General features: G+C 37.8%; 1 protein-coding gene across 2 annotated transcripts in view; it reads left to right on the top strand.

The window, feature by feature from the left end:
- Positions 1–26811, top strand: part of LOC122669144 (fumarate hydratase 1, mitochondrial-like) — a 51485-nt gene that overhangs the window by 9834 nt on the left and 14840 nt on the right. The window contains exons 1-6 of one of the 2 annotated variants that reach the window (XM_043865828.1): positions 13333–13343; positions 18059–18218; positions 18422–18539; positions 19813–19962; positions 20034–20144; positions 20377–20460. In XM_043865828.1, the coding sequence (XP_043721763.1) occupies positions 18067–18218; positions 18422–18539; positions 19813–19962; positions 20034–20144; positions 20377–20460 (615 nt within the window). In that variant the 5' untranslated portion in view covers positions 13333–13343; positions 18059–18066. Of the gene's footprint in view, positions 1–13332; positions 13344–18057; positions 18219–18421; positions 18540–19812; positions 19963–20033; positions 20145–20376; positions 20461–26811 lie in introns of those variants that run through there. The other variant, XM_043865826.1, reaches the window with a different exon arrangement.

Genomic DNA, 26811 nt, shown 5'->3' with positions numbered 1-26811 from the left:
TTGAGCCTAGAGTAAAGATCTTTACATAATTGGCTAATTTGAGGATGAAATCTCGACTAATTTAGGCTTCCTAGGAACCTCTTAAATTGTTTTTTGTCTAGGATTTGGTCAGGAATTTATCTCAAAAAGCTATAGATCTTTCTATAGGATGACTTGGTTTTGGTAAATGTAATGCCCTAAGAATCTAACCTTGGTTTGGAATAACTCCATCTTTTCTCTCGGGAAAGAACTAAACCACCGTTTTTCATGGTGTGGAAGAAACTCCTAAGATGTTTGAAGTGTTGTTCAATGGATTTGGAAAAGACTAGAACATCATCAATATAGACTATTATGAACTGGCCGTATGGGTTTAGGATGTCGTTCATAATGTTTTGGAATTCACTAGGGGCATTTTTTAAACCAAAGGGCATTACGCTCCATTCATAATGCCCAAATGGTGTGGTGAAAGCCGTTTTGTAACGGTCTTCTTTGTGGATTTGGATTTGCCAATATCCGGACTTGAGGTCAAACTTTGAGAAGATTGTGGCTTGGTAAAGTCTTTGAAGTAATTCTTTTTATTTGGTATAGGATATCTAATCCATTGTAATGCTTCATTTAGAGGTTTGTAGTTTATGACAAGTCCGGTGTTCCTCTTTCTATTTCAGCGTTCTTATTAACGTAGAAAGCCGCACACTCCAAGGTGACTTGCTTTTACCGATTAGATTTTTATTAAGGAGGTCTTGAATTTCTTTTTACAAACTTCTTGTAGTTCTTGGGTCATTTGAATAGGTCGGCTTTTGTAGGGATATCCTTATCTCAAAAGCTTGGTTCATAGGAAGATGAACAATGTGCCTATGTCTGTGCCAAAAGGCATCGGAAACTCGAACAGTTCCTTCTCAATTTGGGCCTTGGTATTAGAAATTTGTTTTTGAACCGTTCTTTCTTGGAGTTTTTGTTCAATAGTCCTATGGTTGACTTCTTGTTTTAGATATTGTAGATGTTTTTGTTTACTTTGAATTTGACTTATAGTTGTCCGCTTCTGAAATGGCTACGCTTTGAGCAGGTCTATTTCTTTTGTTCGGCTTGTTCAAAGAACTGAAATGGACTTGTTTACCTAAGATAGTTGTTGTAATTCCTTGATCCGAAACAAGGAAAGGTTTTATGAGTTCTAGGAAAGGTTGTCCTAGAATAACTTCAGTGTTAAGGTCTTTTACTAATATGAAAACTTGTTTTAAGCAAACTCCTTGGTTGCGATGTGAACGTCGATAATTTATAATTTACGTTTAGTCTTGAGCCATTTGCTCCTCGTTAATTTTTGAGTTGTCTTTTCAAAATATTGGGTTGGGACTAACCTTCTTGTATGCGATTCATTTGTGCTCCTGAGTCAACCAGGGCTATAGTGCGATCTTATGGGTGATGATATGACAATAGTAATATTGACATACCATTGTTGGCATTTGACTTTGTTAATAATATCAACAAAATCTTCATTATTGTTTGGTAAAGTTTGTATACTATTGTCTTCTTCTTCTTCTAATCGATTTTTGCTGAAACTTCTTTAAACTTGCTATGTCCGCTTTTATATTTTTATTTCAGTTTTAGATCATTTGTAGTAGCTTCTAAACTGGCAATTTTAACTTGATCCGGATTTTGAGAAGAAGTAGGAGTTTTGTCAAACTTCTTATAAATATTCTTTATGTTATAAGGGGTTGCCTTAGTTTGGGGTTTTGTTGATGAGACTGTTGTAAGAGTTCTTGGGCATGTTGGAGGTATAAAGTCTTGGTATGTTTATCTTTGATTTGATCAACAAAGTTGAGGAATTCTTCCGGTTTGTTAAAGGTTTTAAGTCCCGAACTTGATTGTATCATGTTTATAGATTTTGATGATTCAATCATCACAATTTTTGCAAAAACTCCTTGGCTACAATTACAAGGAGAAGCCTGTTCATCACTATCACCGTTTGACTCAATTTGGTTTAACTCATTTTCTTGGGTTTCGCTTTCACTCTCGAACTGTTTTGACCCAAATCGGCTAAGAGTTGGATTTTGGTATCATCGGCATTATGAGTGAGTTGATCTTTTTGCTAGTCTACGATTTGGCTATGTGCCTGGTTTACCACACATTGTAACAACCAGCTTGGTGTTTTGAGTTGGTCTTGATTTTTGGAAAGTTCTTTTGTAAGGTCTCTGTTTCTTTGGGCTAGATTTATTTTCTAAATTTTTATCCGGTTCTTTTCTTGTCTTGTACTTACTTGAATATCTATTTTTCCTGTTATGCCTATGGCTTTTATGTTTCTTTTGAGCGTGATCTTTGAATCGAAACCAAACTTCCGAATCCCCTAATTCTTGTTTGTAGGATTTTGATTCTTTTCTAATTTGTTTTCTAAGTTTGATATCTCGTACATAAGGCTAATCCTTCCTTGTGTACTAGGCTTATGAGATCACCATAGGTGAGGGTTTGATAGGTATTTCCCCATTGTTTTCTTCTCTTAATTTTTGTTTAAGTTTTTCCGAAAATAAACTGGGTAACCAAAGAAGGAATTTTTCTTTCCAACAGGGGAGATTTGCATCTTCCCTAGTTAGACCTTGGTCATGAATGTGTCTTTATACCATTTGAAATCGTGTAATTTTTTACATTTGAGGTTTGATAATTGTTCGAAGACCTATCCTTGAGTCTTGTGGGATCTCCTAAAAATACTTGGTTATACTAAAAATTAGAGTGTTTCACGATCTTCAACTGGTTGGTCTCCTATCATAATTGGTAGACCTTGTTCATTAGTTTGAATGGCATTTAGTATGGATTCTTTTCAGTTGGGCGAGACATTATCCCACCAACCTTTAAGTTGACTCGTAAACCCGAAATGATTATTTCTGCTATGGCTTGATCGGTATGTTCTTGATCCGATGAGCATTGCTCACCATGGTCATTTCTTGGAGTTTGTTAGCCGATTATAATCCGACATACCATCTATGTTCCATTCATAGATGGTACCACTTTGGTAATTTGCCTGGAAAATTCCTTCTTTGTTCAATTTGAAGATCCGGTATGTTGGTCTTGGATAATAGTTATTGTTCATGTAAGGGCTAGTAATAGCATTTACTTTCTTGCTCCTCTTCATCACCGGATGATTCGAGAGGAAGCCATTTGTTGGATGTTTGCCACATTGGAAGCAGAGCTTCCTTGTGTTTCCTTTTGAGGTGTATCAGGGACAATCAAATTTTGTAATCTTGTGGAAATTTGGCTTACTAGATCTCTGTTTTCTTGAGTATTTAAGTTTTTTAAACTCTTGTTTGAAATCGTGAAAGGTTTGAACAGAGTTGTTGTTGTTGTTGAGGAAGTACTAGCTTGATTTAGAGACGTTGGTTCAATAGGAGTGTCTTTTTGAACTAAGTTCTCTATTCTAATTAGTTGACTTCCTATGGTTTGTAAATATTGGTTTGTGTAATTTGTTTGTTCAATAATTTTCTTGGACCCATCGAAACACCTTCAATGGATCTAAAAGGTGTTGCCAAGATTTCCGTGTTGTTAATTTTTAATTTAACATTTGAACCAGGAGGGTGTATTGTCTCTATGGTCTTGTCATCACCAATTTCCGGTGTGGTACACCTTCTGCGGCATTGATGTTTGAAAAGGGATAAGGAATGTTGTTATTACTTGTATAGATGTCTAAATATGTAAAGAACATAACATCTACCTTGATGGTTCTCATTTTGTCATACCGAGGTTCTTGATTTCTTGTTGTTTTTCTTTCGAGAAGTAGCTAAAAACCATTCTCTTTTTCTGCTTCGGGTGAATTGAAATCTATTCGAGTTTGGGTTTGTCTATCTCATAGTCTTCTTCATGACAAAACTCTTGCTTCGTGTTGCATGTCGTTTGAGTTGGTGAAGGGTTCATTTGAAGGAGAAGACTTGTTAGACTCTGCTCATAAATTCCTTGGGTGACATTATCGTTAATTTGAGTTTGTAATCCTAGAATATGTAAGGACCTTATTTGTTCTTGTAACCTTTGATTTTCTAAGTGGAGACTTGTTAGAGAACTAGAGGTTGAAGCTCTACTTGGGACTTGGCGAGTTTTTCAAACTCTTCAGGATTTGGTTTTATTTGTTTATCTTTCCTCTATTTTACTTTCCGGCAGTCCTCTGGGAGTTGCGTTGCGAGTATTAGTTGGCTTTTAGGGCCGTTGGGCAAGAGGTAAGACCCAGTTTGCGTTAATTAGCAACTAAGATCTCCTTCACCCTTTGGTGGATGGAAGTATACCTTAGTTAGGGGGATATGTTCCGATAACTATGAGTAGACTTAGTAGAACCATGTCTTCGAGACTAGTCGGCGACTTCAGTTCGCCAAGTCAAATAATTAGTAATGAAGTTCTAACAAGTGACCTTGATCAGTCCCTTCAAAACTGGACCTTACCTAAGGTCCCAACCAAAGAAGTTTACAAACAAGAATGGTATAGTTTCACCGAAACTATCAAGACCGTAGAACAAACTATCAATTACTCTCCGGATATGGAAGAGATCCAACTCTTAGACCTTTCAAATCTTAACAAGTTAAAAAAGGATTTTAATTATATCCATATAGGACTTATACAAGTAGCCATCAAACCCCGCACAGGGAAGGGCTCAACGTAGCCCTCCCGCTTGCTCTCGTGGATCAAAGGTTCCCGCAATTTGATGATTCCCTTCTAGGGATGATAGAAACAAGTCTTCACAAAGGCCCAGCTTTATTTCAATTGTTACCGACATAAACTTATCCTTAAATGATGCAAATCTTCTGGATACCTTAAAAGTTAACATCCTTACAAGTGGTTACAAGATGAAACAAGGTTCTATACCAATTGCTATAATCCATAGAATCCAAGATAAGGCCATGAGAACTTTAAGACCCAAGGCTCTAAGAAGAACTATCAAAGGACAAACCACGTTCATAGAAACGGACTTTGTCCATTCAAGAACAGCTTCACCCTAAAACAAGAGTCGAAAGACATTAAGTTTTCGACAAAATGGTGTCTCCAGCACCTTGCCCGAGTCACTTGTTGAACCCAACAAGACGTTGAATCTATAAACCAAGATCGGGACGGAATGGTTACTATAACATTCCGAGGAAAGATAAACAAATAAAACCAAATCCTCAAGAGTTTGAAAACTCACCAAGTCCCAAGTAGAGCTTCAACCTCTAGTTCTCTAACAAGTCTCCACTTAGAAAATCAAAGGTTACAAGAACAAATAAGGTCCTTACATATTCTAGGATTACAAACTCAAATTAACAGAATGTCACCCAAGGAATTTATGAACAACGCTAACAAGTCTTCTCCTTCAAATGAACCAATTCACCAACTCAAACCGACATGCAACACGAAGCAAGAGTTGCTGTCATAACAAGAGAAGACTATGAGATAGACAAACCCAAACTCGTAATAGATTTCAATTCACCCGAAACGCTGAAAAAAGAGAATGGTTTTTTAGCTACTTCTCGAAAGAAAAACAACAAGAAATCAAGAACCTCTGGTATGACAAAATGAGAACCATCAAGGTAGATGTTATGTTCTTTACATATTTAGACATCTATACAAGTAATAACAACATTCCTTATCCCTTTTCAAACATCAATGCCAGAAGAAGGTGTACCACACCGAAATTGGTGATGACAAGACCATAGAGACAATACACCCTCCTGGTTCAAATGTTAAATTAAAAATTAACAACACGGAAATCTTGGCAACACCTTTTAGATCCATTGAAGGTGTTTCATGGGTCCAAGAAAATTATTGAACAAACAAATTACACAAACCAATATTTACAAACCATAGGAAGTCAACTAATTAGAATAGAGAACTTAGTTCAAAAAGACACTCCTATTGAACCAACGCTCTAAATCAAGCTAGTACTTCCTCAACAACAACAACAACTCTGCTCAAACCTTTCACGATTTCAAACAAGAGTTTAAAAACTTAAATACTCAAGAAAACAGAGATCTAGTAAGCCAAATTTCCACAAGATTACAAAATTTGATTGTCCCCGATACACCTCAAAAGGAAACACAAGGAAGCTCGCTTCCAATGTGGCAAACATCCAACAAATGGCTTCCTCTCAATCATCCAAGTGATGAAGAGGAGCAAGAACAGTAAATACTATTACTAGCCCTTACATGAACAATAACTATTATCCAAGACCAACATACCCGGATCTTCAAATTGAACAAAGAAGGAATTTTCCCAGCAAATTACAAAGTGGTACCATCTATGAATGGAACATAGATGGTATGTCGATTATAATCGCTAACAAACTCCAAGAAATGACCATGGTGAGCAATGCTCATCGGATCAAGAACATACCGATCAAGCCATAAGCGTAAATAATCATTTCGGGTTTACAGTCAACTTAAAGGTTGGTGGGATAATGTCCTCACCCAACCGAAAAGAATCCATACTAAATGCCATTCAAACTAATGAACAAGGTCTACCAATTATGATAGGAGACCAACCAGTTGAAGATGTCAGAAACACTCTAATTTTTAGTATAACCAAGTATTTTTTAGGAGATCCCACAAGACTCAAGGATAGGTCTTCCAACAATTATCAAACCTCAAATGTAAAAAATTACACGATTTCAAATGGTATAAAGACACATTCATGACCAAGGTCCGACTAGGAAGATGCAAATCTCCCCGTTGGAAAGAAAAATTCCTTCAAGGTTACCCAGTTTATTTTCGAAAAACTCAAACAAAAATTAAGAGAAGAAAACAATGGGAAATACCTATCAAACCCTCACCTATGGTGATCTCATAAGCCTAGTACACAAGGAAGGATTAGCCTTATGTACGATATCAAACTTAGAAAACAAATTAGAAAAGAATCAAAATCCTACAAACAAGAATTAGGGGATTCTGTGAATGCTTTGGTTTCGATTCAAAGATCACTGCTCAAAAGAAACATAAAAGCCATAGGCATAACAGAAAAATAGATATTCAAGTAAGTACAAGACAAGAAAAGAACCAGGATAAAAATTTAGAAAATAAATCTAGCCCAAAGAAACAGAGACCTTACAAAAGAACTTTCCAAAAATCAAGACCAACTCAAAACACCAAGACTGGTTGTTACAACTGTGGTAAACCAGGCCACATAGCCAAATACGTAGACTAGCAAAAAGATCAACTCACTCATAATGCCTGATGATACCAAAATTCAACTCTTAGCCGATTTGGGTCAAAACAGCTTCGAGAGTGAAACAGAAACCCAAGAAAATGAGTTAAACCAAATTGAGTCAAACAAGTGATAGTGATGAACAGGCTTCTCCTTGTAATTGTAGCCAAGGAGTTTTCTGCAAAAATTGTGATGATTCGAATCATCAAAATCTATAAACATGATACAATCAAGTTCAGGACTTAAAACCTTTAACAAACCGGAAGAATTCCTCAACTTTGTTGATCAAATCAAAGATAAACATACCAAGACTTTATACCTCCAACATGCCCAAGAACTCTTGCAACAGTCTCATCAACAAAACCCCAAACTAAGGCAACCCCTTATAACATAAAGAATATTTATAAGAAGTTTGACAAAACTCCTACTTCTTCTCAAAAATCCGGATCAAGTTAAAATTGCCAGTTTAGAAGCTACTACAAATGATCTAAAGACCGAAATAAAAATATAAAAGCGCATATAGCAAGTTTAAAGAAGTTTCAAAGAAAAATCGGATTAGAAGAAGAAGAAGACAACGAGATACAAACTTTACCAAACAATAATGAAGATTTTGTTGATATTATTAACAAAGTCAAATGCCAACAATGGTATGTCAATATTACTATTGTCATATCATCAGCCCATAAGATCAGCACTATAGCCCTGGTTGACTCAGAGCACAAATGAATGCATACAAGAAGGGTTAGTCCCAACCCAATATTTTGAAAAGACAACTCAAAAATTAACAGGAGCAAATGGCTCAAGACTAAACGTAAATTATAAATTATCGACGTTCACATCCGCAACCAAGGAGTTTGCTTAAAACAAGTTTTCATATTAGTAAAAGACCTTAACACCGAAGTTATTCTAGGACAACCTTTCCTAGAACTCATAAAACCTTTCACTGCTTCGGATCAAGGAATTACAACAACTATCTTAGGTAAACAAGTCCATTTCCAGCTTCTTTGAACAAGCCGAACAAAAGAAATAGACCGCTCAAAACAAGAGCCATTTCGAGCAGACAACTATAAGTCAAATTCAAAGTAAACAAAAACATCTACAATATCTAAAACAAGAAGTCAACCATAGGACTATTGAACAAAAACTCCAAGAAAGAACGGTTCAAAAACAAATTTCTAATACCAAGGCCCAAATTGAGAAGGAACTCGCTCGTAGTTTCCGATGCCTTTGGCACGACATAGGCACATTGTTCATCTTCCCTATGAACCAAGCTTTTCGATAAGGATATCCCTACAAAAGCCAGGCCTATTCAAATGACCCAAGAACTACAAGAAGTTTGTAAAAAGAAATTCAAGACCTCCTTAATAAAAATCTAATCAAGAAAAGCAAGTCACCTTGAGTTGTGCGGCTTTCTACGTTAATAAGAACGCTGAAATAGAAAGAGGAACACCCGGACTTGTCATAAACTACAAACCTCTAAATGAAGCATTACAATGGATTAGATATCCTATACCAAATAAAAAAGAATTACTTCAAAGACTTTACCAAGCCACAATCTTCTCAAAGTTTGACCTCAAGTCTGGATATTGGCAAATCCAAATCCACAAAGAAGACCGTTACAAAACGGCTTTCACCACACCATTTGGGCATTATGAATGGAACGTAATGCCCTTTGGTTTAAAAAATGCCCCTAGTGAATTCCAAAACATTATGAACGACATCCTAAACCCATACGGCCAGTTCATAATAGTCTATATTGATGATGTTCTAGTCTTTTCCAAATCCATTGAACAACACTTCAAACATCTTAGGAGTTTCTTCCACACCATGAAAAACAAGGGTTTAGTTCTTTCCTTAAAAAGATGGAGTTATTCCAAACCAAGGTTAGATTCTTAGGGCATTACATTTACCAAAACCAAGTCATCCCTATAGAAAGATCTATAGCTTTGCGAGATAAATTCCCACCAAATCCTAGACAAAAAACAATTACAGAGGTTCCTAGGAAGCCTAAATTACGTCGAGATTTCATCCCTCAAATTAGCCAATTATGTAAAGATCATTACTCTAGGCTCAAGAAAAACCAAGCCCATGGACTTCAAACCATACAAAAGCAAGCTTCAAAATATTAAAAAATTAGTCAAGGAAATCCCTTGTCTAAAACTTGCGAATCCTGCACTTTTCAAGATAGTTGAGATCGATGCCTCCGAACTTGGGTACGGAGGTATCCTTAAACAAGTCCAAGATGATAAAGAACAATTAGTCCATTTGCTTAGGAGTTTGGAACCCAACCCAAAGAAAATTATAGTACCATTAAAAAGAAATCCTTTCAGAGTTCTTTGCATCCAAAAATTTCAAAGCGATCTTCTAAACAAGAAATTTTTAGTAAGAGTTGATTGCGTCAGAAAAACAAGTTTTGAAAAATGATGTTCAAAATATTGCTTCAAAACAGATTTTGCAAGATGGCAAGCCCTTTTATCGAGTTTTGATTTTGACATAACTTACATAAAAGGAGAAATGAATTCTATTCCTGATTTCTTGACCCGTGAATTCTTGCAGGGTCCTAAAACAATTTCTATTATCATGGCTCCAAAGGAGCCCCCAAACCAAGCATAAAATCAAAGGGTTCCTATGCCAAACCTACTTCTTCAAATCAACTAATCAAAATGTCCCCTTCCAAAACAGTAGTTGAAAGTGTTCCTTCACCCAAGTCGTGGCTAGTCAGTCCACTCAAATAGTTCCTAACACAAGGTCATCTCAACACTCTCTTAGACCAAGCTCCTCCACAACAGTGTCCAAACCAGTTTCTTCCCAAAACTTACCCAAGAGTCAATATATCCTCAAACAAGCCCATCAAGACATTTTTGCCCTTGATGACCGGTTCACTAAAGGTTGCAACACGCCTTGGAAGTAGCAAGAAGGGCTTTTTTCCAAGGTTGGGATTTCTATTCCCCAAATAGTTCAAAAAGTCAAGAATTCTATGAGTTCATCCTAGTTGATACGGATTCTATACGTATCAAACAAAATTTCGACAAAATTGATCCTAGTCCGTTACCCATACTTCAGAACCATTTTACAAATTATCACTTCAAAAGATTGGGGTACACATCCCCTCTCTACAAAGAGGTTCTCTCAAAACTACCAAATTCGGAATACCACTATTTTGACTACATGGATGCTTGGCACCATGCTTTCTGTTTCAAAATAGCAAGAACCAACATTCCCGGTTCTTTTGTTTCGACTTCAAGTTCTCCAACAATTCCAAATTGGTTCCCTCGTTGGTGGGCCGCCTTTGGGCCAATTAGTGACATTTTGCCGATCAAGTGTTCGATGCTTTAAGCATTTATTGCCAAGACACCGAACAAATTCCCGAACAACCGGATCTCCCGAGGTTCTTCATCCATTGCCGTCTGGCTTGGATTGTTTATTGGGAGTATGCAATTGGACAATCCAAGGCCCCGATTGCTCTACCCCTTTTCTACAAAGAAACTTCGAGTCAAGTGGTGGGACAAGTGTGATCCGAGAAGGTGTACCCCCGAGGCCCTTACTCAATCCCTCACAAAAGCCAAAACTCAAGCGGCCCTCATCAAGGATCGGACAAATCCAAGAATAAGACGCCTCAAGCTAAAAGCCAAACAAGCGAGATCGAGGCCCATGGCGCCCTCGATCAAGAAGAAAAAGAAGAAACCGGTTCAAGTGTTGGGTCCATTGACCCCACCTCCATGAAGGTCAATATGCCCAAGATCCAAATGATGGGTTGGACCTCATCGCCCAACAGTTCTCTTCAACAAGGTCCACCGAAGGTCCGTAAGCCAAACATCAAAAAGAGTGGGCCTTTAAGCCCATGGGTTAGTCTCCAAACCACGATATTGGAGAATCGGCCATGACGACATCATAAAAATGGCTCAAGAAATGACACGTGGTCGTATCAAAAGTCGTGTCCCGGTCACTATCTCTGGTCCTAGATAGTCAAGCCATCATCGGGCCCATTCAAATACAAAGAACCATCTAAACCAAACCAATGAGGAAAACAAGTGTTTCGACACGTGGAATGCCTCTGCGGTTTTTGAAGCTTTTTCAAAGATTCCAAGTTCTACCAACATAGTGGTGAATAGTAAAATTGACTTTTACTTGTAGCACTACGGACCAAATCGCTTGGCGCCTCGCTCCAAAGTCAAGACTCGGGCCCACGCCCACATGCTTCTACGCTCTACCAAAGATGCCTTCAAGATAAGATTTGCTTTCGGTGGAAAAGTAAAGGGATCAAAGCCTCCAAAGCTCTATAAGACCCCTCTTCTTCTCCATAGAGGAGGAGGAGAATCTCGAAGAGAAAATAGAAAGCACGCAGCATTGTTGTAGCTCGACTCTTCTTCAAGTTCTTACACCAAGTTACTTCAAGCATTTTTAATTTTATTTCTTCAAGTGTAACTTCAAGTTTATTTCATCAAGTGTTCTTCAATAAACTAAGTTCCATCAAGTGTTCGCAAGTCTCAGAATCGCAAGTTTAAGCCTTTATCTCAGGCTTCAAGTTTCCTTCAAGTAAACCCGTAAGTGAATAGTTATCTTCAAGCTTTCTTCAAGAGTCCTGTATATCAAGAGTGTAATTCAAATTCTCCAAGTAATATAAAATTCAAGATTTTATCTTTTATCTTCAAATATTGGCCGGCTCATGCCTTCAAGCACAAGAAGGCTACTGCAAAACGGTAGACCGCCGAGGTTACCCCTCCGAGTGCCACGACCGCCCAAATTAAGGGCATGCAAAGACTCGCTAAGCACACACAAGTTTTATTTCCCGACCTCTTTCAAGTTTTCACTTGCATATTTATTTCATTACTGCATATTTTATTTGGTATCCTGAGAAACCTACTGGTATCATATATATATATATATATATAATCGAAAAAAGAGGCATGTTTGATAGTATGGTTCCTGCACCTAGACACAACCCCCCGCAAAATGATCGCTTCACTAGCAAGATTGGTGTATGCCGCTAGCAACATATCCCAAAAGATGTCAATTGATTTTCTTATTGACTCCTCCTTATCGATTTGTAACCGTACTTGCAAATAAGGTTGACCACCGGTCGGATTGGCATGTGGATGGATCATTTTGAATTTGTCAACAAAGGTGGGAGTGTAATTATGATTATGAGTCCAATTAAATGATCACATCATAAGAGGAGAAGGTGAATGAAAGTCCTCCTTTTTTTTTCTGGTGAGGGTGGAATGGTTTGTGGAGCGTGGCCCTTGTATCCATACATAGGGGGTGAAATGACTGTCCCATCACCCTTGAAAGATAAAAATACTCACCCTATTGATGCTTCTACGCATACTCCCACGAAGAAGTCTTTCCCTTTTTTTTCCATATATAATGAAAACTATGTCTGATTATAAGGGAAGTGGGAAAAGGGAATTGAATTATAAAAATATATTTTACTTCTTAAGAAAAAAATTTACATTTCCCTTCCAATCAGACTTAAAAAAACAAAATCTATCACTTCCTAAAGATATTTGGCTTTCATTCTCTTGCAACCAAACACAATTAACAAGAATAGGATAAGAATAAATAAATGGTGAATGCATCGTTGATACCTAATACCCCAAATCGGCCTCAGCAAACCCATCATAAAGTACATGCTTACTAATTGGAAGACAAAAGTGATCCACCAAATCACAGAGAATTATAATAGGCCCAACTCATCGGTGAAGTGTTAACACCAAATAAATAGGAAAACTTCCACATAGGTAGTTCAAATGTTATAAAATATTTTCATATTCGCCATTATATTCTCTCTCAATGAATAAAATGCATTCTTATAATTTTGTGACAATAAGGCATATTTTTAATCACTTCTCATATTGTTTCATATTGAAATTGACATGGGTGTAAGGTTCTCTATCACATTGATGCAATATTACAGCCATCCATTCGTGGTGACGAATTATATTTATCCAATCATATTGATAGAAAAGATTATATAGTAATACAACAAGACCATTAACCTTGAAGTGGGCAATATGATAAAAGGAAAAAAAAGTACATGTTAGTGTGCATTTTCCTCTCATAATCTAATTCCTTTATCCTTCCTCTCTCATTAAATATATCATTTTGCTCTCCGCTAGGGGCTTAACAATTAAGTGTTTTTTTCTTGGTAATGCTAGGGGCTTAACATGTTGATGCCAATATAAACGGGCAATATGTAGATCCCTATCCTATGAGAAAATAAAAAAGTGTAGAATATTAAGTAGTTTTTTTTTTTTTTTTTTTTTTTTTTGCTTTTGCTTTTGCTTTTGTTTGGGACTATTGTGGTATAGGATCCGTTAAAACCACAATCGAACGAAAGACATATTCATGGTTGGTCATATCATTGTGATTTGTTACTAAATTTGACATGTATCTTACTCGAATCATTTCCCATCTATCCAGTTGGCCTAATGATCAACCTGATAGTTCTTCTAGACAAAAATAACCTCTTCAATTGGAATGTGTTTGAACTGTGCATCAATTGACTATAGCCATGGGTGTTAAATGATTAGGTTTTGGTGTAAATGGTTTTATTCGGTGCAAGATTTTTTAGATAAAACTAACACTGAATCGTCTAATAAATTATTTAAATGGTTTTATTAGATTTTTTGGAAAATTTCAAAGACACCCCTTAAAAGTATACAATATCTCAGAAACTTACCATACTTGATCAAAATAGCAAATTTCCCCCTGACGTTAAGCAAGGGGACCCCTAAAGATAAAATGTCAATTTTACCCTCTTAGTTATTTAAAAAAACAAAATGCAATATCCATTTTAACCCCAAAATTGAAATGTCCATTTTAACCCTAAACTCTTATTCCATCATCTTCCCTATTCTTTATTTTTTTTTTTTTCCATGGAAGAAGATGATATATTAATTGAAGAAGTAACCGGCAACGACGGCAACACCGGTGATGGCGGAGAACCCAAAGGTTGATGCGCTGCTGTCGTCGGCTTCATCAGAAGGTTCGGGTGCAAAAGTAGAGGGGCCAGATGCGTCGGTGCTGGCAGTGGGACCAGTGGGACCATCAGCAACAGGAGCAGTGGTAGACGTGTTTGGGGTGGGGGATGGTTGGGATGATTCGGAGGTATCCTCATCAGATGATGGAGATGAGGCAAGAGTGGAGGTAGAGGAGTCATCTTCCGAAGGGGCAGAAGTACCATCGGGAGGGGAAACAGTTGGGGTCGAAGCAATTGGGGTCGAGGCAGAGGAGTCATCTTCCGATGTGTGTCATTTTAGGGTTCAGTCCATGGGAGCGACTGCAGAGAGACAACCATGGGTTTGAGAGCAGGAGCAAAGTGAGTGAGGGCAGTAGGGTGTTTACCATCTCCATCGCCTGGTACACAGAGAGAAGGAGGCGAACTATCAGTGCAGTTGCCATCACCTGCGAATACAAACTCCGGCAGTCAATGAGGGAGGAGATGAGAGGTGAGTGGTTGCCGTATCTGATTACGGTGAGGGGGTTAAGGTTTAGGGATTAAATTGGACCGTTCGATCATCTCTGTCCACGTGTCAAAAATCCGTTTCTGTAATACCCTTAAGGCTATTATGGGAAATTCACCCTATGGTAAGGGTAACTTTGCCATTATAAAATAATTAACTGAAACTTAACTGCAGACACTAACGGAGTGGACTAAATTGAAACAAATTCATAAAAATAGGGGGTGCCTGTGACATTTTGACCAAGTTTGATAAGTTTATGAGATATTGGATACTTTTAGGGGGTGTCTGGGAAATTTTTCCTAGATTTTTTTTTTTTTTTCAATCGGTTTTTATCTTTTTTATTTTTATTTATTGAAATGGATGTAAACTTAACATTGAATTGAATTGAATTGGTTATTGTTATATGTTTTTTTTTAATAATTGTAAAATTATAATTGTTTTTTTTTTTTTATTTAAAAGGTTTGAATGTTTCTTAATTTTTTTAGTGGACTTTTTTTTAAAAATTTCTTACTATAATTGTTTATTTTAATCATGAATAACTTAATTTACTATGTATATATTAATTGGTTCGATTCAATTAAACCGTTTAATTAAACGATTTTACTATTTCAATGTAAATGACTGGATTCAGTTTCAGTATGGTTTTGACACCCTTAACTTTAGTTTTCCTTAGATATCCATTTATAGTTGCAAATTGAGAGATAGCGAAATAGGTTGGAGGAGTTTAGTACAGTGCAGTTTGCCTTGTATGGAACCAAGTTTGACTTAGGATATGGGCTCAGGTAGTCCTCGTCTTTTCCAGTTTTGTTCTTGTCAAAATGGAATATGGACTAAAGCCCAATCTAGGTGTTGGCTTAGATTTTCTTTTCTTTTTTCCTTTTCCTTTTGTTAAGGCCCGAGAGGTGCTTTGTGTCCATGTAAAATTGTCCGCTTTGGGCTGAGGCTTACACGGTTTTAAAATGCATCTATATGGAAGGGGTTGACCCCTGCTTATAAGCCACAAGCTCTCTCAATACCGAAACGACGTGGGACTATCTTTGGTCGTCCCCTCCTTATTTTTCCACAATAAAGGTCCCTCTGTCGATGGAGCTTATTGCGTCCATGTGATATAGTCCTCTTTGGACCGAGGTCTGCATGGTTTTAAAGAACATCTACATGGAAAGGGTTGGCCCCTACTTATAAGTCCCAAGCTCTCTTGATTCCCTAATGACGTGGGACTATCTTTAGTCACCCCCTCCTTATTTTTACCACAATGCCTTTTATCTTTTTCCCCCAACATCGACCACGGTCGGGGTGGTAAGATAAGTCAGGAATTTGCACATATTTGCATGTCAGTTAATAATGGTCATTGTCTTACCTTAGCCCATCATTCACACCCCCACACTATAACATATGAGGTAGGTTCTCTGAGAAAGCGGTACAAGGAGTGTCCAATGGGGAATAACGGAAGAGTTTCTTACATAGGAGGGGAAGAGGTCATTTCATGTGGAGGAGAAAGATAGAGAAAGATGATGCTCTCCTCTCTCGTTTCAACAACCTTGTTTCCTACATGAATTTATGGGAAGATAACCCATCTTATTTGCAACAGATTTTCTAGTTGTTTTAAAACTCTTAACGGCTCATTGATGCTTTTTCCATATATAATGAATGATGTACCATCCTCCATTGCCAATTTACTTTTTCTTTTGGATAGAGCTTTCCTCCACCAGGCTGGAACATTCATTGCACCATCCTAGGGTTCACAAATCCTATAGCTAGGGATTTAGTATTTTTCAAAACACCATTGGGATGTCCTCTCCCACCCATCCCACACCCACAGCGAATGGGGGGTGAAGGGAAACTCAGTCCTTTTATTTTTATAAAAGGGTTTTCTTAAGTGGCATACGGGAACTTGGGGGGGGTGGGGGGGCAACGCCTTTGAGAATGTTTTACCTTCTTTAATAACAATAAGGGTCAGCGTTCCCTATGGAAGAGTGTAGCCCCTGTGCACACGGGGTCAATGAGAGCGCATGTTGGCATCATGCGGGTAGGATTTCCACCTTTCATGGGGGGTCGGGTAGTCATTTTGCCTCCAGTGTCTAGGCGCGACTGTACATTCCACCACAGAGAACTTTTCTTCTAATAATAATAAGGGTTGATGTTCTTTGTGCCGCAGCGCAGGCTACACCCAAACACATGGGCCTGCCATTCAGGGGGCAAGGTGGTCATTTAGTCCACTCCCATGTGTCTAGGCACAACCTACATTCCTGGTACAGTGAACATTTGGCCTAATAATAATGTTAAAGGCAAGAGAACACTAACTAGCCTCGGCACGAGCACGATAGCCAATGAAAGTGCATAAAAAGACATTGGTTTAGGTGTGATCTTCATTGGGAGCTGAATAGTCTTTTTGTGTCTAGTGTCTAGGCGCAAGAACTACGCTAACCATGCAATCAATTAGCGTTGTTTTCCCCTTGTGTTCAGGTTTGTTATAATAAAATGGAGAAAGAGCGCTACCTGAACGTGTGCGGTGCGTTGTGCTGCCTCTATGCCCAGACACAGGGGCATGCAAAATGACAGCCACACCCCTATGGAAAGGCAGAAAATCCCAGGGGCATGGCGGTCATTTTGCATGCCCCTGTGTCTGGGCACATGGGGAGTGCATCACATGCACCCAACTAGGGACTTAGATCCTCAGTGGCGCAGTAGGACGTCTAATGCACATCCGACGATTGGGAGCATTGGGGCACGCAACCCAACACATAGGCACACAACCCAAGGTGCTCCCAGCCATCAGATGTGCGCTGGACGCCCTGTCGCGCAACACAGGATCTGGGTCCCAACTCCTATGTAGCGTTCTTTTCTCTTCCCAACCACCCCCAACCCAAAAAAGATCCTGTGCATTTGGGCAGTCGGGCTGCATGTGCAACGCCAGACTCAAGGTGGCACGCTTTGATCGCCTTACCCCTGCTTGGGCAAGGCTCTTGGGCAGGGGTAAGGTAGTCAAAGCGTGCCACCTTGAGTCTGGCGCTGCACATGCAGCCCGGGTGCCCGGATGCACAGGATCCAGGTGCCCCCAACCCCACTAAAAAAATTAATAATAAATTCCATCCCACCTTCCAGCTCAAGTAAATGATTGGCTCCCGCAGGACCGCAGCCAAAACATTTAGAATTTAAGGGTATAATCGTCCTTTTAATTCTTCTGAAAGTTACATACATGACCAGATCATCGTCCACCTCTTCGGACATTTCATCTTTACCTTTTATTTATTGGCTGACATTTTGACCCTGATGATCTAACTGCTCACTTCTTTAATTCACATTTTCTTCTTCTTCTTCTCTCTCTCGTCCGGCGAACTACTGCCGCCTTCCGCCAGGTTTAAAAGTGATTCTGTAGTGGTATTTTGATTTTCATTTACTTATCAATTCAGCTTTAAGACTGTCTAGTTTTCTTGCTCCCACCCTACTTTTGTTGATTACATATTTCGTTGTTTCAGGATTAGACATGGCGATGTTTATGGTCTCACGTCGCCTTTCGTCTTCGTCGACTTCGTCGGCGCCGTCTGGATCTTGGCGTGCAGTTTGTTTGAGGCAGTTTTCGACGACTTTCAGGGAGGAGCGAGATACATTTGGACCGATACAAGTTCCCTCCGACAAGTTCGTATTCTCTCTTTTTCTATCACAAGATCTTTTCACATATCAATACTCACCTCCATATCTTCTTGTTGCTTGATCCAGTTGAATTGAGTCCTATTAGTTTTGGTGTGTCTGTTTTATGCAAGGAACTCTTTTTTTTTTTTACCCTGCCATTCCGTCCTATGGTTTTCGCTTCAATCTGGATTGTCATTGGCTACTTTCAGGTTGTGGGGTGCTCAAACTCAGAGGTCATTGCAGAATTTTGATATTGGTGGTGAGCGAGAACAAATGCCTGAACCAATAATACGTGCCTTTGGAATTCTTAAAAAATGTGCAGCCAAGGTTAGTTTTGATTTTCTCCGTCTTTTTTTTTTTTTTTTTTTTAAGACAATTTATTCTTGTATTAATTGAATGTTGTTGATGTTATTATCATCTGTTGTTTTTGGTTCTTAAATGCTTTCTGTTTGAAACTTTGAAGCAGCTGCAAATTGAAGATTGATGGATTGTGTTATACATTAGGTCGTGATAGGTTTCTATAGGGTTCCATCTGTGGATTTGTTGGACTCTACCTTCACTTCAAAATTCTTTACCTTCACTTCAAAATTCTTTGCTTGCTTGTTTCGTGTAGTTTTTCCCATGCAAATACTCTCACCCTTCAGTTTTTAGAGCCTTGTTGGACGATGAAGCTTCAATCAGGAGCCTGTGTAAACTCTTGGAACACAAACATAAATTAGAATGAAAGTTCGGGGTTGATTATATGCACATTCAGCTTCACAAATTCATCTTTGTACCTGTTCAGGATAACGAAGTCAGTGTGATATGATATAGTAGTGCCTTCATTAAATTGTTTCAGCTCATTTGCTGAGTACTTATTACCAATAATCTTACTGTCTGGACTTTGGCATATCCATTTGATTTTAACCTCCATCTATTTCCCTGGTGCAGCATAAATTGTTGGCCGGTTTATAGCTTTTTGTTTAAAATTCTTTTTTTTTAAGGGGAAAGCAGCACTAATTGTGAATCCTGATTTCAGACTAGCTTTCTCCACTGGAGAAAATAATATGTACTTGAACACGGTTGATCCACTCAGATTAAAGTATAGTTTTGAGTCAAGAATGTTGAAGCCTATGATAAAAATTGTTCCAGCATTTTGAGAATTCTTGAGTTATTGTATGGGAATCTTGTTTTTTGTTTATGTTATTGTTTGTTTACTGTTTTTGTTTGTATCATTATTTGACTAGAAATTAGTTTAGAAGTGTAGAATTCCTTTATGTTAAATTGTTATAAGGGTTGAAGTTTTAAATATTCCGAAATTTATTTTATTACTTTTTTTTATTGATAAAATGTTTTTTTCTTTGTGAAATTGCTGGAACTTTGGGTTTGTAGTAGTATCGAACACGTATTTCTGTTGTATATTTGTTTCAAAGTAACTTTTGTTTGGTTCTGTTCCCCGTTTGCTTTTAAATTTTATTTGGGTCTCAAGTAAAGAAAACTGATGGATGGTAAAAAAGATTACCCATTATTTGTCATGCTTTCCTACTATATTCACAATCTTCTATTGCTGCCCTGATTTAATATGTGATACAACAATACTTTGTCATGTTAACAATGGTAGGTCAACATGGAGTATGGTCTGGATCCACAAATTGGGAAGGCGGTAATGCAGGCAGCCCAAGAAGTTTCAGAGGGAAAACTTAATGATCAATTTCCCCTTGTTATATGGCAGACTGGCAGTGGAACTCAAAGTAACATGAATGCCAATGAGGTTGGTCATTGTTTTTCTGTTTTCTAATTTAGGATTTACTGTATATTGACTCATTAATTTTCTTTTCTTAGGTGATTGCAAATAGAGCGTCAGAGATTCTTGGTCACAAAAGGGGTGAAAAATTTGTACACCCAAATGACCATGTCAATAGATCACAATCTTCCAATGACACATTTCCAACTGTAAGCCCTTGGTTTTGTTATTGTAACCTTGAGTTGTTCGGTAGACTTTCATGACCTCTACAAGATAACTTTGATTTTGCTCCATCAATTAAAAAAACTGTTGTAGTATTGTTCTTTTGTCGAATGTTTGATTTCTGAGCATTGCATACAGCTATATGGTTATTCCATTTTAGTGGTTAAACTCCTCATTTCATGGGTTTCTGACGTGTAGTATGACTATTTTTTCCTCCAGGTTATGCACATAGCTGCGGCAGTTGAAATAAATTCAAGATTTATACCAAGCTTGAAACAGTTACACACTTCTTTGCATTCAAAGGTTGAATGAGTTTTAACTTTGCCTTCTAAATGTGTTTATCAATAGTGTAGCTCTCTGGGTATTTTCACTCTAGTTCTCATATATTGGATCTCACTTTGGTTTGATAAATACGAACTTGTTGCCATATTTATGGATTATAAGTACTCAATCGTTGGTGTAGGACAGGTTTGGGAAACCTAAAAAATTATCCTAACTGAAGCGTAGGAAGACTAGGGAGGCTATCAAACTCATATATCTTAGCATACAGGCAGAAATTCTATACAAGTACAGCTATAAATAAAGACACAAACAAATCATATTTGCAGAATTTCATGCTTTAGTAGGCAAAGGAGAATTTTGATAAAAGAAGCATGATAGATCAGTACTTTCCTTTGCTGTCCCATGGGTTAGAATGCCATGAAGAAGTGCTGAATCACTACCTAACTCCAAAGATTATGTCCTCAAGGCCTCCCGAAGTTGAGACAAAATTGGAAAACTTGGGACTGAGACAAGAACTGGTAAGAAATTTAGCAATAATCAAGCCTAGGCAAGAAAGGAAAAATTGGGTTTCTTGGAGATTTGGCAAAGAAGGGTCAAGAAAATTTGGGATACCACATCTTTCATCACAATCAGTCCTATTCCAGCCAAAAAGGTATGATTTATTGGGGTTTATGGAATGCTGTAATTGGAAGAACTAATGGAAGGCTCTTGAGAAATGAAATGGAGGTTGGAAGAAATATGATGGTACAAACAAGTGAAACAACAATGGATTTGGGGGATCGAACATGGAAGATTTTCTGTAAATATAGAGTTTGAAAGAGAGGAGTAGATAGAAGAAGATAGAGAAGAAAGAAGAAGATAGATTTGTATCTTGGCTAGTTGGGTTCACACCATCTTGGATTCACTACAATAATCGCATAGTCACTCATGCTGCAGAAAAAAAGAGTAATCTCACAAGTTCCAAATACTTTCATTGATTTATTGTCCTTCCATTAATGAGTACAAAGGACCTTATAACATTACATATCAAAAAACAATTATTACCTAAAATAGCTACCCATATTTTTTACTACATATAACTTATCCGACCACTTAAAACTACCACATAAGAAGATAATAGTCTGGCTCTATATAAAAGTATAACAAAGTAATAAAAATAACTACACATAATACTAGTCATCTAGCCATAATGAAGTGACATGTGGCTGCATGTGTTTGTGTCTCCTCTGATAAGTTCTAAACTCTTGAGTGATGTCCTTTCAATTCTCCCTGGGTGGTAAGAATTCACCTCCTGTGAAATTCTGCTTTGGTATCCCTCTAATAAATTAGGGTTAAGGTGCTAAACCTCGTCTTCGGTGACTAGGAATTTGTGATATCCCCCTGCACGAGTTGACAATATCTGCTCATCTAAAATGTCCTCTACCTCTTCTCTTCTTCTTGGCATAGCTGGTAATGGTGGTAAAGGAGGGTAGAGGATGAGAAAGTACGAACGTTAGTTGGGTTTGGGCTAGAATTAGGGACTGATTCATGAGAAAATGATGTGGCAGGTGTGACTGTGGTCTGGGTAGCTAAAGTGGAAGGCTCAAAGGGGTTTGGAATGGTGGCTGATTCTTTGTAAGGCACAAGGTCTTCAACATTAAAAATGGGGCTGATGCCCATATCTGGTGGCAACTCCAAATGATAGGCATTGGCACTAAGTTTCTTTAGAATCTTGTATTGACCAGCACTTCTTGAGTTTCTTCCCTGTACCCTTTGGAAACCGCTCACTTCTTGCATGAGACATATTATACATTGCATATGACATCTTTTTCCTTATTTCTGGATGAAGTTCGTGGATAAGATGGGCAAATGACTATGTTGGTTCTGAGGTCTACCTTCTACTGGCACGGGAATGAGGTCTATAGGTTTCCTAGGTTGGTAGCCTAAGACTATCTCAAATGGGCTGCTACCAATAGACCTATGAACTAAACTATTGCAAGCAAATTCTGCCATTGGTAAGACTGAATCCCAACATAACATATGATCACCCACTAGACAACACAACAAATCCCAAGACTGCGGTTTACCACCTCAGTTTGGCTATCTGTTTGGGGATGAAAAACAGATGAAAATTGTAGCTTTGTTCCCAACATTTTCCAGTGAATTTTCCAAAAATAACTTACGAATCGAACATCCCTATTGGACACCGTAGCTTTGGATAAACCATGCAGTCTAACAGCTTCCCTAAGTAAAAGTTTGGGCTACATGTGAAGCATTTGAAGTTTTGGAACATGGTATGAAGTCAACAATGAAGATGGAATTGTAACCTCTGACTATCTTAGGGAGTCCCAACATGAAGTCCACACTCAAATCTTGCCAAGGTGCATGTGGCACGGGCAGTGGGTGTATGGAGACAAGTATTTTGCTTATGTTTTGCCAGCTGGAAAGTTTGACACTGTTTGATGATCTTTGCCGCATTTCTCTTAGACTAGGCCGAAAGAACCTGTTTTCCACCATGGCAATTGTCTTGTCCCTATCAAATTTCCTTGATGCACCTCAGGCATGCAACTCCCACATAACAAACTCTCTAATGGATGTACTCGGAAGGCATAATTTGCTACCACAAAACAAGAAACCATCTTGGAGGGTATATTCAGTACTCATTCTTGGATGCAAGGTTCTAAACCTCGGTTTCAAGATCGGCTTTGGCCAAGCCCCAAAACTGAGATATGCCAGGTTTCAACCATATCTCGGTCGAAACCTGGTACTATCTCCAGGCCAACTCGAAACCTTGGTTTTGAGGCCCAGAAGTTGTTTTTTGTTGTGCTGCCTATTTTTGACATTTTGAACCCAATCCATGCATTAGTTTTGCATAAAAAAACGCTTAAAATGGTACTTGTGGTTTTGACCAAAGTTTGCTAGTGTATGCAATTCTTGGAAATGGTATCGAACTAAATATCCCTTATTTATGCCAAATATCATTTAAGTAAATGAAATAATAGTTGTTATTTCATTTACCTAAGATATTATTTTGGGAAATTTACGAAACACCCCTTGAAAATGGACCGATACTCGGATCACCCCCTCTTATTTGAAAATACTCAAATCACCCCCTGCATTAGAGCCCTATACTCACATTAGTCCCTACTGTTAGTTTTACACTGTTAAATATATTTAAATCCCTAAGCTACCCTTGACTAGTGTAGAGTTACTATTTTACCCTTAAATCTAAAACCCCAAATATCCATCTTCTTCCTCACATGACCTGCAACTTAATCTCCACCTTTCCAGTCCAGCCATGCTCTTTCCTTCGCCTTTCACAAACCCCCAAATACTCTTTCCTTTGTCCTCCCTCCTCTTTGTTTCTTTTTGTGGTCTCTATTTCTGTTTCAGAGTCATCAACGACTGAAGTCGACGACCGATTGTGTGCAAACAAACAATTCGAAGATATGATTTTCCTAGAACTTCACCTGAGAACAATTTGTTCTCCCGAGATATATAAGCTTTCATTTTGCTTTTAAAATTTGTGGGTTAGTTTCAAAACATTATTCTCTTCTGGAATTTTGCTTCTCTCATATGAATTCCTATGTATAGTGACCCTAAGGTAATCAAGAATCAAGAATTTCAGTTTTTGAATGATGGTGAAACAAGGGATAGTTAAGCAAGGATGCAGACATCATAAGTACACAAAGGATAACTACTGGCTGAAAGCTTACTTTGTTGAATCAACACAATTCTTAGTAGCTAAAATGCAAGATTTTAACAATAAAATGAAATTAGTGGACTAACCAATTCTGAACCGCTAGAGAAAATAATCCCCGCACCTGCAGAAGCGTAATTCACTCCATGGATCATATCCTCAACCGTCCCACTCTCCCCGAGGAACGCAGGAACAAATGGGAGGCCAAGACGCAATGCTAAGCAAAATTAACAAGAAAAACAAATACCGTGTCAGAACTATTTGGAAAAACATACAAATCCTGCAATCAAAATTTATTGATCTATTTCTGGAATTCAATCAATAAATGAAGAAAAAACATTAAAAAGAAATATGAAAATTCAATCTAAAATCTTACTAGAGTAGTAAGACATGTAAGTAAAAAAAAAAAAAAAAAAGAGAGAAAAAGAAACCAAGAAGGTTGAAGGCTACCAAGAAAATCTACAGGGATCCTTCCATTACAGAACCTCCCAGTGGGCTTGTGAGTGTCGAAATCCCTTCCATACGGTAAGAAATTAGCACGAGGGAAAGTCCCAAGATAGTTGTTCATGCTGCAATCGACGGTTGAATCTCCAATAACAAATAGTGCCGGAACCAGAGAAGCATTCGAGGTCGTTGAATTGGGAGATGGCGATGGCGATGCGTTATTAACTTCAGAAAGATCGAATGAGAGACTTTGAGGTTCTTGAGGCAGTTGCAACGCTCTTAGTTGCAGAAACAGGGCGAAGAAGACAGTTAATGTGAGTACGAATAAAGATCGGAGTGACATTGTTTGTGGCCTTCTCGTGTTGTAGCTTTCCGGTCTGGGTCTGGCGCTCATTGACGTCAGCCGGTGGAGGTGCTGCCAGCGGAGTTGCAGGAAAGGGGTGGGTATTTTAGGTTGAAGATGAAGGAAAGGGTAGTATTGTAAATTTAATTCTAAAGTTTTACTACAAGGCTAAAATAGTCCTTTTACAACAATAATTAACAGCAGACTAACACTGTTACTGTAGAGGGGGTGATCTGAGTATTTTCAAATAAGAGGGGGTGATCTGAGTATCGGTCCATTTTCAAGGGGTGTTTCGTAAATTTTCCTATTATTTATAAATAATCACATAACCCCCATTTGAAAGGGTCAATTCACTCGTGGGTGATCATCTCAGTCTGACAATGGACTTCAAAATAAGAACTTATGGTGTATTGGTCTGATATCACTGGGACAAAGACTGAATCAATATTGATAACCAACAACCAGACCAGCAGGATATAAGTATTCAAACAGCCAAATCAAAAACTGAAAATTGGAAGAGGAATATATGCAGGAAAGAAGAAGCTGTTACCTACTGACCTGTATTTCAGCTACCAGAAAAATAAGAAGAAAGGTAGGAGAAAAGAGGATATGATCAATGGAATCACCACCGATGATCTAGGTTAGAATCACCACTAACCTTGTTTAGTTGGGATAAGGCTGAGTTGAGTAGATTCATATTAGTCTTAGGAAGCTGTTGGCCAATGGGAATCAACTCTATGACAGATAATGTAATAGCAAAACATTAAAGCAATAGAACATTCCTAAACCGTAGGACAGGAAGAGGAGTTTCAGGGGACTACAACTCAGAAATTAAGGATAAGATAAAATCATATGTTGTTGGAACTCTTAACTTGTTCACCAACCAGTACAAGTAACTAACTTGAACAACTAAACTACTACGACTATCCCATGATAGGGAGCACCAAATCTGGTTCCTGAGCTGGCTGAATTTGATGACTTAACTCAGGGTGTGTTGAATCAGTGACTCAGTGAGTGCACTCCTGAGTTGACTCAATTTCTGCTTCCTTCTTTGGTACTTTTTCAAGTACCGTTGATCTGCATTAGCCACCCATAGTTGTCAAGGCGACAAGGCACCCAGCCACCCATAGTTGTCATGTTAGTGTCAACAAAGAATCCATATCAGTGTAATTATGCTAGTAATGACCTAATATGAGAAAATCAACATATAATAAACAAAGTATAGGATATTATATAAACATACTCATGACATGAAAAAAAAAAAGAAGAAGCAATAAACATAAATCAATGTGAAGTGTCAAAAACAGTGTAATAATTATGCTAGTAATGACCTAATATGAGAAAATCAACATATAATAAACAAAGTATAGGATATTATATCAACATACTCATGACATGAAAAAAAAAGAAGAAGCAATAAACATAAATCAATGTGAAGTGTCAAAAAACTAATATAATTCAAGCATACAATATAGCCATATTCATTATTCGATCCACTATGAATTGGCATACACAAATAACACACACAAAAAAAAGGATAGTTGAACAATAGTAGAGGTAATTATCTATATACTCAAGAATTTTATATGGTGCAGCTACTGTTTAAGAAAATCAACATATAATAAACAAAGTATAGGATATTATATAAACATACTCATGACATGAAAAAAAAAAGAAGAAGCAATAAACATAAATCAATGTGAAGTGTCAAAAACTAATATAATTCAAGCATACAATATAGCCATATTCATTATTCGATCCACTATGAATTGGCATACACAAATAACACACACAAAAAAAAAAGGATAGTTGAACAATAGTAGAGGTAATTATCTATATACTCAAGAATTTTATATGGTGCAGCTACTGTTAATCTCAACACACAAAACTGCATCGTAATCCCTTA

The sequence above is a fragment of the Telopea speciosissima genome, chromosome 7, assembly GCF_018873765.1.
Source record: "Telopea speciosissima isolate NSW1024214 ecotype Mountain lineage chromosome 7, Tspe_v1, whole genome shotgun sequence".
Lineage (NCBI taxonomy): Eukaryota > Viridiplantae > Streptophyta > Magnoliopsida > Proteales > Proteaceae > Telopea > Telopea speciosissima.
This window is presented reverse-complemented; position numbering and strand designations above follow the sequence as displayed.